The sequence below is a fragment of the Mauremys reevesii genome, linkage group 1, assembly GCF_016161935.1.
Source record: "Mauremys reevesii isolate NIE-2019 linkage group 1, ASM1616193v1, whole genome shotgun sequence".
Lineage (NCBI taxonomy): Eukaryota > Metazoa > Chordata > Testudines > Geoemydidae > Mauremys > Mauremys reevesii.
Genome location: NC_052623.1, coordinates 44,945,992 through 44,962,299, shown reverse-complemented (window position 1 = coordinate 44,962,299; position 16,308 = coordinate 44,945,992). Strand labels below are relative to the sequence as shown.

The 16,308-nt window shown below is 43.5% G+C and overlaps 1 protein-coding gene across 7 annotated transcripts in view; it reads left to right on the top strand.

Annotated features, from left to right (window-relative positions):
• The window catches only part of CRYL1 (crystallin lambda 1), a 94,930-nt gene extending 78,945 nt beyond the window's left edge, over positions 1-15,985 (top strand). For all 7 annotated transcript variants that reach the window (XM_039527339.1, XM_039527331.1, XM_039527348.1 and 4 more), the window contains 3 exons: positions 2,109-2,214; positions 8,962-9,068; positions 14,889-15,985. In XM_039527339.1, the coding sequence (XP_039383273.1) occupies positions 2,109-2,214; positions 8,962-9,068; positions 14,889-15,002 (327 nt within the window). In that variant the 3' untranslated portion in view covers positions 15,003-15,985. The remainder of the gene's footprint in view (positions 1-2,108; positions 2,215-8,961; positions 9,069-14,888) is intronic.
• Positions 15,986-16,308: the final 323 nt, after the last annotated feature.

Genomic DNA, 16,308 nt, shown 5'->3' with positions numbered 1-16,308 from the left:
ACCCCAGGCAGGTTGAGGCCAAGCAAAGTTCCATACATGATGCAACCAGTTTCCAGTTAAATGGGTGACAGCTGCATTGTCTCTCTTTAATCATCGTTTTCCTAGCGAATTCCTTGGGATGGCTTCAGGGACAATGAGAAACCTGCCCCCTCTGTCAAAATGATTATTTTGCAGTAAGAGCCAGCAACCGGGGGTATAAATGCTAGAAAATAAAAGGGGGGCATGAACACTAGCTGAAATTTCTATATTCAAAAGTTCTGCTGCAGTCTGTGGATTTTGATAAAATAATCTCTTGTCCCGGTCCTGTCACTGATGATATGCTCAACAATACTATCTCCTTTGCTCCCTACCTCCTGAGAAAAACACATAATGACTAAAATGAATTAAAGTTGGTAATATGCAGATGTAGTAACTAAATAATAGAATGTGGTCTGACAAGTTAGTGAATGTGCTTCCCCAAATACTGTATGTCCTGAGAGATCTCCCAGTTACTGTTCCTCAGTTTTATTTTAGGAAAACTTAACAAAATTTTTACATTATTTCTCGAGGGGTGGAGGGCCAAGACTGGCATTGTGTAGATTGTAACTCCCAATCTCATCCGGATCATTATCATACAGCCCATATCTTTAGCCAGGCAGCCGGTTGGCTCCAGATAGAACAGACCTTTCCCTGGCTGATTCTGGAACAGGAGTTGGTCCATCCCCTCCCACTGGCAAGAATACTGGGTTCAGTGTGTTAATGTTTTGATTGTAAAATGTCCCCTATGGTATTCGCTACCATTCCAGTCACTCCAATGACAATACAACCGACCTGGTCCAGCTGTATGGCATTGCCTGCATCATAAGCATCTCTTGAAGGACATATTTGGTCCTGATGTGCTGGGAGCACCAGAGACTCCAGAATTGTGTTGATGTGGAGAGAGCTCCATAGGGTCAGCCAACCAGCTATAGCCTGTTACAACTTCCTGGTCCAAAAGAACCTCCCTAATTTAGATTGTCTGTTCCAGGCCTGGAACTTAGATTTGTGTACATCTTGAACCCTAGCCAATGGAGAGCTGCCTTGCAATATATCAATAACTCTGCTATTGCTCTGCGATGAAGGTTGATCCATCAGAAGGTTATATTTTATTCACATTGGTCCTTGAATAGGTTACAGTGCCTGGGCCTTGTCAGAACAAACTGCTGCTGGAGATGTGGGTCTCTCTGAGCCACACTGGTTCACATGTTTTGGGACTGTCCCTGGATACAGTCCTTTTGGCTAGAAGTAGGCAGGAGGATTAAGAGATAATGGATAGCCCCTTAAAATTACTTCCTAGAATTTGTTTGGGGATATAGCCCATCATCTTGGAAACTCTCCAACTCATGGAAAGCTCGGTTCTCTAGAGCACTGCTTGTAACCAAATAACTCATGTTGCTTAGGTGGAAGAGCAGACTGCCTCCCGCGATAGAAGCGTGGCTCGGCGACTTGGCTGCCCTGACAGCTAAAGAGTGGGTAACATTTTGGAGAAGAGGAACTTTAGACAAATTTGAAGATTTGGTCTGACTTCTTAGAAATTTTTGATTAATCCTTAGTGGATGGAAACTGAGGTGTCACTCTCTTTTCCCATTCCTGCCTCCTTCCCTTCCTTTCTTTCTTTTTCCATTCCTTTACTTCTTGTGTTTTTTGGGTCTTCCCTTATTTTGGGGTTTTTTTGGTGGGGGGAATAAATTAAATATTAATACACTTAAGAACTTCTAAGCAATTTCATATCTCTTTCTGGTTATTTCCCCCTTAAAAAATAAATACTGTCATAAGCAGCCCCTAGGATCACACAAGAGACTCATTGTTCAGATTTACAAAGAATATAATTTGATGCTAAAACATGACAATCATATGCAAAAAATCCACCTCTTAAATTAGTTAATACATATAAATGCTAAACAATAATAAGTCCTGTCATAAGAGAGATGTGTCTGGGGATCTGTTTTTCTATTTACAAATTATTCACTATCTCTAGTGTTAGTATTTTGTATTTTGCTATAACAGATTATATTCTAAATAAAGAAACTAAGCGAAATTCTATAAAATTCTTTGCACTGAGATTTTTCTGTCCCCCTTTTGCCACTTAGGAAGGAGTAATATCTCCTGCTGATCTAGACCTTGTGATGTCTGATGGATTGGGAATGCGGTATGCATTTATAGGGCCGCTTGAAACGATGCATCTCAATGCAGAAGGTATGCAGTTTCTTTCCTTAAGACTTTAAATAGAATACTTTTCAAGGCAAGGATTTCTTGTGTAAAGCTTTGCTAATATTGTCTTAACAGTTCAGACCAGGGTAAAATCGACTGTAAATGTCTTTTCTCTTTTCATAATAAGGTAGGTCTCAAGTATTGAAATCATATGAAAGCTTTCACAGTTTCAGGGTAACTGCACCTGTATTCCCCTTCCATGTCCCTCAAGGGTACTCACTCACCTCTCTTTGGCAGAGACCTGCGTCTCTCTCCCTCCTGACTGGGGTTTTTAGGCTGCATAGCTCCCTGGATTTATTCTGTGATCCTCAACAAGCCAGACTGCCTAAACAAGCCAGGGCCTGCATTTTGCTTTCTTTAAGAAGGCTATAACCAGTGTTGCATACCAGTCAACTTAAACACCACTTAAATTGTCTGCTGTTGCGTACTCTTGCGAAGCTGCATCTCCACTCCAGAGAGCAAGGTCCATTCTAGATATTTTCATTTTTGATCTGCTGATTTCTTACAGTTTTTCCATCCTCTTCAGGGTTTATAACTCAGCATATAAATCACAGAGATATTTTCTCTTAGCTTGGTACAGCAGACAGGTAATGAAATGGCACGGCACAGAAGCCGTGTGCATCTTTATCTGTTACATCTTTAACTTTTCCTTTCAATCATGCAATTAAGATCACTTGTGCCTGTTTTTCTCAACTGGGTTTATGTTGCCAGTTGACAAGTGTCTGTGAGTGTTCATTTGGCCAGTAACCTGGTGATCGGGCACTCCATCCCTCAGAAACTGTTTAGATGAGTATAGTCTTTTCTGTGGAGCTGTTTAAGCAAGTTAAGAAAGAGAAGGATCCCCTTTGCCATCATCATCTGTACTGTGAGGAGCTGGCTTTTCCTGTTCTCACTTAACTCGCATTGTTACACTCAACAGCTGGTGGTCGTCATAAGAATCCTTGTTAGGACTAGAAGATTTTAGGCTGGACTCAGAGGCCAAACTACCTGGACATCCATAAAATTTTATTCTTGGTATTAAAAAAATGTAATTAATCTTTTTAGACTATCATTCTCACACTGCACATTCCTTCAATGCAGTTTTAACTCTTAGAAAACATTTGAAAAAAGGAAAAAGTATAAAACACACAGGGTGGTGTCACAGAGTCCCCGGGCGATGTTCTGGAACTTCTCCCTATGAAGCCGGCCAGGACTCTGGTGAAGTCTCCTCTCTGTGAGCAGACTGTCTTCAGGGCAAGAAGCTCACACGGCTTCACCTTCCTGGGTCTGAACTTGGAGCATTCAGCATCCTCTGCCCCTCCGTGCGCTTCCCAGAGCAAGTCCACCCAGGCGGGGTCCTAGGGAAGCCAGAGGGTCCTGCACCCCCACTTCGCAGTCAGACGTGACTCTTAGCCAGCCAGTAAAACAGAGGTTTATTAGATGACAGGAACACAGTGTAAAACGGAGCTTGTAGGTACAGAGAACAGGACCCCTCAGCTGGGTCCATTTTGGGGGGCAGTGAGCCAGACACCCACGTCTGCACTTCACTCCTCATCTCCAGCTAGCTCCAAACTGACTCACTCTCCAGCCCCTCCTCCTCTGGGCTTTGTTCCTTTCCCGGGCCAGGAGGTCACCTGATTCCTTTGTTCTCCAACACCTTTAGCTATCACCTTGCAGTGGGGAAGGGCCCCGGCCATTAGTTGCCAGGAGACAGAGTGTCGGCCATTTATGTACACCGACCCTTTGCTCTGCAACAATTACACCCCCTAATTCCACCACCTAGAGACTTAAGAAATGCATAGGGAAAACTGAGGCACCCCTACAGTATTCAGAGGAAACATTAAGAACGGTCCCACTTCATCACAGGTGGCTTCTACATTTCCCCAGAGTGTCCAGCCTCGGCATCTGTTCATCAGAACCCATGTTTGTCTCGTCTCTTCTGCAAGAAACATCAGTTGTCATGAAAAGTGTTGTGAACTTTTCCTTTTTCAAACCAGCTCTGGTTAATACCTTGCACTTCGAAGTGACTGGGGTTTTTTTTAATCTGAAGCGGAGTATATCCCACTAGTAGATTAATACTAAGGGTATGTCTATACTACCTGCCGGATCGGCAGGCAGCGATTGACCCCCAAGCGCTCTCCCGTCAACTCCTGTACTCCACCGCTGTGAGAGGTGCAGGCAGAGTCGATGAGGGAGCGGCAGTGAAGATGCTGCAGTGAGTAGGGCTAAGTACATCGACTTCAGCTACGTTATTCATGTAGCTGAAGTTGCATAACTCAGATCGATTTCTGTGTTCCATGTAGACCAGGCCTTAGATTGCTTTTGTGACTGATAGTGATATATAGATTGGGTGAGGCAAAGGTTTTGTAACAGAACAGGATGACCCTGCAGACTGGTAGCCCATCTACAAAAGAAGATGCTGCAACAGGTTTGCAGTAGCATTTGGCAAAAACAATATTTTAACATTACTGCACAAAATAAAAGAGAGGAAGGGCATTGTAGGTGGATAATCTATTATTTATAATTCTTGATTTAAAAAAAAATACAATCACTTACTCAGTACAGGCCTGGGCCACCAGGGCATTTGCCTGGTTGCTCGGTTCCTTTCATCATCTGGAATGCTGATCTGCTCCCAGTCTTGCAGATGCAGGTGGGAGTGCGAAGCAACTGCTTATATAGGATCCAACTGACAGACTCAGACTGCTCTCATCAGAGAGAATTTAACAGCATCATTTGCTGGATGCCATACCTCATTGCAACCAATGGACATCAGTTGCAATTCTGTGCCAGCTTTCTCCTTGCTCTTAGAATCATAGATTATTAGGGTTAGATGGGACCTTAGGAGGTCATCTAGTCCAACCCCCTGCTCAAAGCAGGACCAATCTCCAATGGCCCCCTCAAGGATTGAACTCACAACCCTGGGTTTAGCAGGCCAATGTTCAAACCACTGAGCTATCCCTCCCTCAACACTGCTTTAGATCGCGTGAGAACTAGCAGTGTTAGGTCCCTCTTCCTTCCTCAGGATAGATCTCCTGGACCTACAGCACTGGCTTCTCCTTCCAATTTGCAACAAATGGGGAGAGGGTGAGGTGTAGGTGAACTCTCCCTTCCTCTTACCAATCTGCCTAGCCTAGCAGATCCCACCAACCCAACAACAGCTGCCTGCAGCCAGCCAGCATCTCTCCTTAGCCAGAAATACACCCTAGCAGCTCCTCTGATGCCTAGCCACACTTCAGGTCAGTAAGCAAAGAGGGAGTCAACATAGGATTTGGGAGGTGAGAAGCTGAGGTGAGATACAAGAAGAATTAGTGGGGATAAAAATGGAATTCTTTGGGAGGGGGGTGAAGGATGAAATTTTGGGTGTGGGGAGAGAGGGGTTTATTCTGGAAGTGTAGGGAGTGATATTCTCTTTTGGGAGAGGAGAACCTGACTCATAAGGATATTCCTGGAGGACAGTGTTGGTTTTTTGGTTGGTTGGTTGTGGGAAGGATATCCCAAGATCTTCCTACAAACCACCCACCGGCAAATGCCCCAACCCCCCAACCTCCCTTACTCTGCCTCTTATTTTCTTTTCCCCCATTTTTGCAAATTGACTGACCAAAGGGTATTGCCTAGGTCACTTTGTCCTATTATTTAAGCAAGAGATTTGAACGTACAGTACTGTGCCAGTAGTCTTAACTACAGAACAAAATGCCAGTCTCAAGTCACTAACGGCATTGAGCCAGAAACTTGAGAACTGAATGGGAACAGACAGAAAGGAAGCCCATAAAAACAAGGGAAGTACTATAAGGACATCCAACTTAACGTGATGATGGTTTCAGAGCCAATAAGTTCCTTACCACTGAGTTGGTTATTTCAAGATTTGGCATGGTACCACCACACAGAAATGCCATCAGCCCTTTACCTGGCAATAAACATCAATATAGTACTTTAGAGTCTTTTCTCATTTATCTATCACAGTATTATTTTAATACACACAGTACCTCCTTGTATGTGTAATGAGCTATCTGTTAATCCGTTGAAGTTTGTCCAGACTCTGTAAGATTATATGTTTGTTTTTAAGCTTTCAGAGTTACTTCAATCTCTGTGAAAAATAAACTGTCAAACAAGAGAATAAGCCATCATAAATATAATTTTTTAAATGCTTAAATCTGTAAAAGGGGTTTGAGGGGATATGGGCTCTTTTGATCTCAGTTGCTTCAGTGTAGTTACTCCAAATTTATACTAGTGAAATGTGAAACCAAAATCAGAATCTGGCCCTAAAACTGCTAACTCTAGCCAAACTTTTTATGAAGGTGACACACCAACTGCATTTTCTCTCTTTCTGGGGGACCAGCCATTACCCCTGCCAACCCCCGCCAACCCCTATCTCCCTCTGGCTGCTGACTGTCTGCTTGATGGCTCTAGCTGCTCCCTGGATCCTGCTCCCCACACTGCTGCCTGCTGCATGAGAGCATGTGGGAGTTCTTCTGGGGCGTGAGCAGGCTGGTGACTGATCTGCTTGCTGGCCCAGCTGCTTCCACCCACGCTGCTGCTGTCCTTGTCTGGCTCAGTTCTCCGCACTGCTGCCCATTGCCCAGGGAAAGTCAGAGCAGGATCCAGGCAGCAGCGAGCAGACAGTCAGCATCCTCTCCCTGTCCCACCTATGTCCCAAAGGCGCTTCCTCCATGTTGCTGGTGCTGCCACCCAGATTCTGCTCCCCATAGTGCTATCTGCTGCCCAGGGCATGTAAGAGTAGTGGGAAAGGCGGCAACCTACTAGTGGGTCGGGACCCATCATTTGGGAAGCAGTGCTCTAGCATATGTGCTGGATATTGAGACTTCGAGGGACTTCTAAGTAGTGTGAGAGTAAAAATAATAATATGCAGTTTTAGGGTTATGTGCTGTCCACCATCCACTGTGGGGACTTCCACCGGTATCAGCAGGAGTTGGATGGAGATGAAGAGCAGCACATGGCCCTCAACTTTATGGCGAAACTTATGATTTTTCTACCGCTAGTGGGCATTCTTGCTCATTTTAGAAATCTCTCCAAGATGGGCAGGGTTGCAGTGAACAGGGTGTGAAATGTAAAAAGCACTAAGTATCAAAATGAAGAAGAAACATCAACCACAAACAATGATTCAGAGTCACTTTCTTTGCTGGGCTTCATAAAATATAGCTGGATGTGGCTTTTATATACTCAACTATAGTTGAAATGTATGCTTGTTGTTAATACTTTTCACTCAACAGTATAGATGATTTGTATTGTCATGCCCACTGGTTCAATGGTGAAGTGTTTTGTGCTACCAGGTAGGGAACTAGTTTTCAACAAGATCTAGACGTTTGCTCCATAGGCAAGCAAGCAAAAGGTGAGAGCTTCCCAAACTTAATATGGTCCACTCTAGGGTGAGGAAGAACTTTGTGCCTCTATTATGGCCGTACTTAATAAAATATTTGAGTACTAATGTTATCTGATCATGCTATGAAATATCCTCTTGTTGGCCAATCATTTATTTCTCACTTCAGTAGGATCAGTAAAGCTGAAAAATTCTGTTTAGGCTCTCCTGAAATGGAATTTTTCTTAAAATCTCTTTCTGCAAAAAGTTTCATGTTTTTAATGTTTCTTCTCTTTTGGGGATTAAACCTTTTCTTAAAAACAGGAAAAGTGATGTGGAAAGGTGTTCCCCCTTTTCGGCCAGCTCTATTTGTGACCCTTACTCATGGTGCTGTGTTGATTGTAGATTCCATGCTTCTTGGGGCAGGAACCAGGTTTATACATAATTTTGTGAAACATCTCATTTTGGGGTGACTGAAGAAAAAAGTACAAGTCCTTTTAATTGTTTTAAAGATCTGTGTCAGACATTCCTTTCCCAGACACCCCTGCCTCAATCCTGCATCAGTTCCACCTTCACCATAGATATCCAGGTTTACACCACACAGCTCCCTGGGTTTTCATAAACGGAGTACAGGAGGACACATGACTGAGTCTCTCCACTGTGAATCAAACACTCGCCTGTTTGTGTCTGGGAAAAGGGAGCAAACTGAGCTGCCAGTAGTGGACACCCTTTGGTAAAGTGCCTTCATGAGGCAGGCAGTATAGGGTTGACCTTAACTAACTACCTTGAGGTAGAAATTACTGTGCCTTAGCTCTCTCAATGTACAGTCCTAGTGGAGATATCTCAAGTTAGCGATCTCAGTAGAAAAATAGTCCTTTTTTTTGCATTGAAATCTGAAAACATAGCCTAAGTGACTTCCCCAGCATTATATAGGAATTTAGTGAGAGTGGCTGGGATAGAATCCAATTCTCCTGGGTGGCTTTCAAAAGTCTTAACCATGAGACCGTCCTTTCTGTCTTTGTCCAGTGTCACTGTTTCCCAACCCCTCTCCCCAGTGGCAGTGTCTCTCTGTCTCATGGCTTCTTGCCATGCTTTGCCCCAGTCTGCCGAACACCCCCCGCCCCCGCCAACTTACTCCTGAAACTCCAGCTTTGCAAATCACATTGTAGAAATCCACAAGCTACTGGTTACCAATTCAACTGCAACAGCGAAGACTGTACAGCATTTCTCTCTTGTTCCCTTCACTACATACGTACCTGTCAACTTCCGTAGCAAATGACACCAGGGTCCTACAGGCAACAGCCTCATAAACTACTAGTGCTGAAAGTGCTTTATATCTATTCAGGACAGCCCTTAAGCACAAGGTTATTTTATTGAAATAAACTGTGGGAATTTCTATTTTGGAACAGACCAAATACATTTTTTCACTCCTGTTTTAGGAATGACAAATTATTGTGAGCGATACCGTGAAGGAATGATACATGTTCTGAAAACCTTTGGTCCAGTACCAGATTTTTCAGGTGAAATTGAGCAGCAAATCAGCCAGGTGAGTGTACAAGACTGGATTGATGTGATTTCATAAGGACCATCAAATAACAAATGTTGACTTTAATTTCTTTGTAGTGATCACTTGTTTGAATGACTCTTGGAAGTACCTCTGATCTGTATTTCTCAGTGAGGGTATGCACTTGCACTGATTGAAAATGCTAAAATAGAATTGACATAACATAAATCCCTTTGTAAAGCGCTTTGAGATCTGAGGATGAAAAATCATTGAAATTTAGGACTAGAAGGGACCTAGATAGGCAGGGCTGGTGCAACCATTTAGGCAAACTAGGCGGGCGCCTAAAAGCCTGCTCAGGCGAGGAGGTGGAGTGGAGGTGAGCTGGGATGGGGGGCGCGGGGAGGGCCGCCCGCAGTAATGGGGGGGGGCACACAGGGGAACCGCTCCCCACCCCAGATCACCTCCACTCTGCCTCCTCTGCTGAGCACACAGCCCCTGCTCTAAGTCTCCTCAAATCGGCGCTGCAAGCCTGGGAGGGGAGGAGAATTAGAGCGGCACTGGTGTGCTCAGTGGAGGAGAGCTGGGGCAAGCTCCCTAGGCGGGGTTAGATGCCATGGGGGGGGGTTGGGCTCCCCAGGCGGGGCTAGCTGCCGCGGGAGGGATGTCTCCCCAGCGGGGCTAGCTGTCGCGGGTGAGGGGGGTCGGGCTCCCCGGGTGGGGTTAGCTGCCGCGGGGGAGGGAGGAGTCTCCCCGGGCGGGATTAGCTGCCGCGGCTGTGGGGGGGGTAGCTGCTGGGGGAGAGGCTCCCCAGGCAGGGTGAGTGGTGGGCTTGGTTAGCTGCCGCAGGGAGTGGGGTTAGCGGGGGGGTGGGGGGCACAAGGTGGAAGATATGCCTAGGGCGCGAAACTTCCTTCCACCGGCCCTGTAGATAAGTCATCTGGTCTAGCCCCCTGCACTGAGGCAGGACTAAGTATTATCTCTGGACCATCCCTCACAGGTATTTGTCTACTATGTTCTTAAAAACCTCCAATAATGGAAATTCCACAGCCTTTCTAGGTAGTTTGTTCCAGTGCTTAACTACCCTGACATGCTTACCCTTAAATGCTATCTAAGAGCTATGTAGCATTATTACAGGCTTTTCACTATGCCTTGGTAGAACTCTGAGAGCTAGTGAGATGCATCTCACAGTGTTCATAAATAATTAGTGGTTGTACACAACAGTAAGAGATATGCTTTCGTATGTTTTGTTCCCGTCTATCTGTTCTGATGAGCTGAACTTGGAGGTCTGGTTGTTGGCATACCTATGTGACAAGTTATGAATAATATTTGATAACAGTTTCTTCTTTTTATTTCTGTATTTATATATTCTACAAACTAAAACCCTAATCTGCAAAGCATTTAGACACATGGCTAACTTGATTATTCACATGCTTAAAGTAAAGTACCTCCTTATGTGCATTGCTGGGTTGGGGCCCAGGTTGTTTATAGACTCATAGACTTTAAGGTCACAAGGGACCATTATGATCATCTAGTCAGACCTCCTGCACAATGCAGGCCACAAAATCTCACCCACTCCTGTAACAAACCCCTAACCTATGTCTGAGTTATTGAAGTCCTCAAATCGTGGTTTACAGACCTCAAGGTGCAGAGAATCCTCCAGCAAGTGACCCATGCCCCATGCTGCAGAGGAAGGTGAAAAACCTCCAGGGCCTCTGCCAATCTGCCCTGAAGGAAAATTCCTTCCTGACTCCAAATATGGTGATCAGTTAAATCCTGAGCATGTGGGCAAGACTCACCAGCCAGCACCCAGGAAAGAATTCTCTGAAGTAACTCAGATCCCACCCCATCTAACATCCCATCACAGACCACAGGGCATATTTACCTGCTAATAATCAAAGATCAATTGCCAAATTAATTGCCCAAATTAGGCTATCCCATCATACCATCCCCTCCATAAAGTTATCAAGCTTAGTCTTGAAGCCAGCTATGTCTTTTGCCCCCACTACTCCCCTTGGAAGGCTGTTCCAGAACTTCACTCCTCTAATGGTTAGAAACCTTCGTCTAATTTCAAGTCTAAACTTTCTAGTGTCCAGTTTATATCCATTTGTTCTTGTGTCCACATTGATACTAAGCTTAAATAATTCCTCTCCCTCCCTGATATTTATCCCTCTGATATATTTATAAAGAGCAATCATATCCCCCCTCAGCCTTCTTTTGGTTAGGCTAAACAAGCCAACCTCTTTGTCTCCTTTCATAAGACAGGTTTTCCATTCCTCGGATCATCCTAGTAGCCCTTCTCTGTACCTGTTCCAGTTTGAATTCATCCTTCTTAAACATGGGAGACCAGAACTGCACATAATATTCCAGATGAGGTCTCACCAGTGCCTTGTATAATGGTACTAACACCTCCTTATCTTTACTGGAAATACCTCGCCTGATGCATCCTAAAACCGCATTAGCATTTATTTATTTATTTATTTATTTATTTTATTTTTAACGGCCATATCACATTGGTGGCTCATAGTCATCCTGTGATCAACCAGTACTCCGAGGTCCTTCTCCTCCTCTGTTACTTCCAACCGATACATCCCCAATTTATAACCAAAATTCTTGTTATTAATCCCTAAATGCATGACCTTGCACTTTTCACTATTAAATTTCATCCTATTACTATCACTCCAGTTTACAAGGTCATCCAGATCTTCCTGTATGATATCCCGGTCCTTCTCTGTATTGGCAATACCTCCCAGCTTTGTGTCATCCACAAACTTTATTAGCACATTCCCACTTTTTGTGCCAAGGTCAGTAATAAAAAAGATTAAATACGATTGGTCCCAAAACCGATCCCTGAGGAACTCCACTAGTAACCTCCTTCCAGCCTGACAGTTCACCTTTCAGTACGACCCGCTGTAGTCTCCTCTTTAACCAGTTCCTTATCCACCTTTCAATTTTCATATTGATCCCCCATCTTTTCCAATTTAACTAATAATTCCCCATGTGGAACCGTATCAAATGCCTTACTGAAATCGAGGCAAATTAGATCCACTGTGTTTCCTTTGTCTAAAAAATCTGTTACCTTCTCAAGGAGATCAGGTTGGTTTGGCACAATCTACCTTTTGTAAAACTATGTTGTATTTTGTCCCAATTACCATTGACCTCAATGTCCTTAACTACTTTCTCCTTCAAAATATTTTCCAAGACCTGGCATACTACAGATGTCAAACTAACAGGCCTGTAGTTACTCGGATCACTTTTTTTTCCCTTTCTTAAAAATAGGAACTATGTTAGCAATTCTCCAGTCATACAGTACAACCCCTGAGTTTACTGATTCATTAAAAATTCTTGCTAATGGGCTTGCAATTTTATGTGCCAGTTCCTTTAATATTCTTGGATGAAGATTATCTGGGCCCTCTGATTTTGTCCCATTAAGCTGTTCAAGTTTGGCTTCTACCTCGAATGTGGTAATATCTACCTCCATATCCTCATTCCCATTTGTCATCCTACCATTATCCCTAAGCTCCTCATTAGCCTCATTAAAGACTGAGGCAAAGTATTTGTTTAGATATTGGGCCATGCTTAGATTATCCTTAACCTCTACTCCATCCTCAGAGTTTAGCGGTCCCATTTATTCTTTCTTTGTTTTCTTCTTATTTATATGGCTATAGAACCTTTTACTGTTGGTTTCAATTCCCTTTGCAAGGTCCAACTCTACATGGCTTTTGGCCTTTCTCACTTTATCCCTAATGTTCTGACCTCAATATGGTAGCTTTCCTTGCTAATCCCTCCCATATTCCACTCCTTGTAGGCTTTCTGCTTTTTCTTAATCACCTCTCTGAGATGCTTGCTCATCCAGCTTGGTCTACAACTCCTGCCTATGAATTTTTTCCCCTTTCTTGGGATGCAGGCTTCTGATAGTTTCTGCAACTTTGACTTGAAGTAATTCCAGGCTTCCTCCGCCTTTAGATCTACAAGTTCTTCAGTCCAATCCACTTCCCTAACTAATTTCCTTAATTCTTTAAAGTTAGCCCTTTTGAAATAAAAAAACCTTAGTCCCAGATCTATTTTTGTTTATCCTTCCATCTAGTTATCTTGCATCTGAGTTCTCCACCAGTGTGATTTCAAATATATAATCACCACATGGGTTTAATGCTGAATCAATATAAATCAGGAAACAACAATAGATAGCAAACTATGCCTTTCCATCTATCATCCTTCTTAATGCCTCTATAAATGAAAGAATAGCAACTAAGTTTTGTGATCTTTTCGGAGTGCGATATTCCCTTTTGGCCTCATGCTGATTCTGTCTCCTTTTTTCTTGGGCTTCATCAAAGACATTGACAAAACTAGGCTTACAAGGAACTTTCCCCAATGGCAAAACATTAAACACTTTTAATGTTGCTTTCTGTCCTCCATGTTGCTCTAGAATAACTGCAACTTGTGAATTATTACTGGCAACAACGGTGGTGCAAATGACGTGGGCCCAAGTTTTATCCAGCTTTTGTTATATTTGCTCATTGTTTATCTTTTAAAGTTCTGAACTATGGGCTGCTCCTTTTGGCAAAGATGGCCTTGGGTCTAGCTCTGCACTTTCAGAAATACTTCCCTCTCTAAGAGCACATCCGTCAGTAACATGCAACTGGCATGAGCCTGTTACCTACTGTTGCTCTTCTTGCAGTGATCCATGTAACATATAGATCTTCAAGTCCTCAGTCCTTGCACTTAATCCTTGCAGGGTCCACTTTCCTGCATGTTGTTTTAGGTGGTGTTGTTTTTTGTCTCTAGGTGCAGCCTGCCACCTTGTCATGGTTTCTAGCACTGGAAGCCCATTTAATAACTTCAGCCTGCTCCTGACTCCACCTTTGCAAAAAGTGATAGCTTCATTTCTTGGATGTGCCTCCCCTTATAATTTTATCTCGCCAAGGCTGCACTCCTAAAAAAATGACACCTTCATAAACATGGTCTATGAGGAGTAAAAAAAAATCAAGTCTTCAGACTCCTACATTGGATTAGAGCACGTATCTAGCTGCCTAAAAGGCCAAGGCTGGGTCTCCTCCTTCGTAGTTAATAAAAGGGTTTTGTCAGAAGGACTTGACAGCTGCCTCATGGGCAAACCAAGCAGACAGGTTAATGCCAAGTTGCTGCTGATAGACTGACATGGCCCTGTGTGAGAGTTGGTGTATACTAGAATGTTAGGTTGACCTAGCTGTGTTGCTCAGGGGTGTGAGAAGGTCAAATCCCTGAGAGATGGAGTTAAGATAACCTAAGCCCCAGATGCAGACAGTGCTAGGTTACCAAATGAATTCCTCCATCAACCTTGCTGCCGCCTCTCCACGAGATGGATTTACCAGAGTAACAGAAGAACCTCTTCCATCGCCATAAGAAGTGTTTACATTACACTATGCGCACTATGGTGGCGCAGCTGCTGTGCCACTGCAGCGTTTCTAGTGTAGACATACCCTGAGCTTTCACTACCAATGTTAGGCCAGAATGTTCTCCAAACTACAGTGAAAGGTCAGAGCTGCCACCTCCAAGTACAGATCCTCACTGACATGTCCACCGTAGAGATTAACTAACTTCTAACTAGTGGATCAGACAGCCTGCAAAAAGAAAAAAAGGTATGAATTAATGGTATCCTCCTTTCCATGGAAAAGCAGCATGTTGGCCTTAAACAGGCAAGGGATTTAAACAGGCAACTAGTGGTCCTTGTGACCCTACAGTCTGTTGTCAACAGAATCAGAACCCATATGACAATTACCAGCATGAATGTTAACCTGAAGAGGGGAGAAAACCAACAAAAACAATCTTGGTAAGAAATTTCCAACATTCAACATGAGGTTTAATCTACTATTTTCTTTATTTCAGGCCATGAGTGAACGAACTCCAGCTGATCCAGAACATCTAAATGCCAGGAGAGCATGGAGAGATGAATGTCTTATGGGTCTTGCCAAGTTGAAAAAACAAATGAAATCCAACTGAATTGCATCCTCTGTAATACACAAGGACAAATTATCAGCATATCTCCACAAAACTGGGTGCTTCTATTTCCACAGGCAAAAAATCTGTATTTGCAGAACAGGTGACTCAATATGCAAGGAATGATTTTTGCCCATGTGCAAATACAGAGGGTGATTCAAAATCCAAATTGTCATTACATTATTAATTCGTGACAGGAACTGCGTAAGAAACTAATTCATAAAAAACTGTTTATCTGATTATTCTAAATGCTTTAATACTAGCTTATGCAGATTTGTTGTAGCCCTGTCAGTCCCAGGATATTAGCAAGACAAGGTGAGTCAGTGATGTAATATTTTTTATTGGACCAATTTCTGTTGGTGAGAGAGACCTGAAGAAGAGCTCTCTGTAAGCGCAAAAAACTTCTTTCTCACCAACAGAAGTTGGTCCAATAAAAGATATTACCTCACATACTTTGTCTCTTTAATACTAGCTAGCATCAACATTATTAATACTGTATAATAGACAGGCACACAATAGTTTTTTAAATTATACATTTTATAATCTTGCTTGGAGATATGTAGCCTCAGCAGCACTTGCATTTACTGGGGTCCAGGAACAGGCAAATATCTGCTGTTTGTCATTATGGGACAAATGCTGCTCTCCATAACCTTCTGTGGGCATGATGAGCTCTGTCTAATTCGACTGCATTGGGGTGAGAGGAGAATTTGTGGAATGCACACAGGAAACCTCCTTGCAACCCTCCGAGGGAGAATAGGGGAGGGGTCCAGTGGCTGTTCTCCCTGCAGAGTAGGAGCCCAGTAGCTTCAGGGATTGCTGCAACCCAGCTCTGTAGCTGTTCCACAATCTTGGTGAGAGAATTACTTTTTCCTTCCCTCCCCCCCTCCCTTAGGCACTTAGATACCATGGTGATAGACAAGGCATAAGTATCTGAATAGAATAGAGCAGAATCCCTCTTTGCCCTCCAGCTCCTACAGAATCCATCAGAGCCTCACCCAGTTTTTCAGGCTATGTGCTTGACAGCCCATGACTTTGCCTTGATCAAAGTGAGCAGTTTGATGTCACCAGTGGTTTATTGCTACTCAAAATAAGTGTGTCCCATTTAGGCCCTCTCTAGAAGAGATAAAAAGGTGGTTAGAGTTATTTTTAAATTGATTTAGCTAACTTAAGAGGCAGTAGGGTCTAGTGGACAGGGCCCTGATCTGAGACCTGGGTTCTCTTCCCAACTGTGCCACTGACATGCTGTATGACCTTGGGCAAGTCACATCTCCTCTCTGTGCCTTCTCTCACCCATTGTCTGTTTAGATGG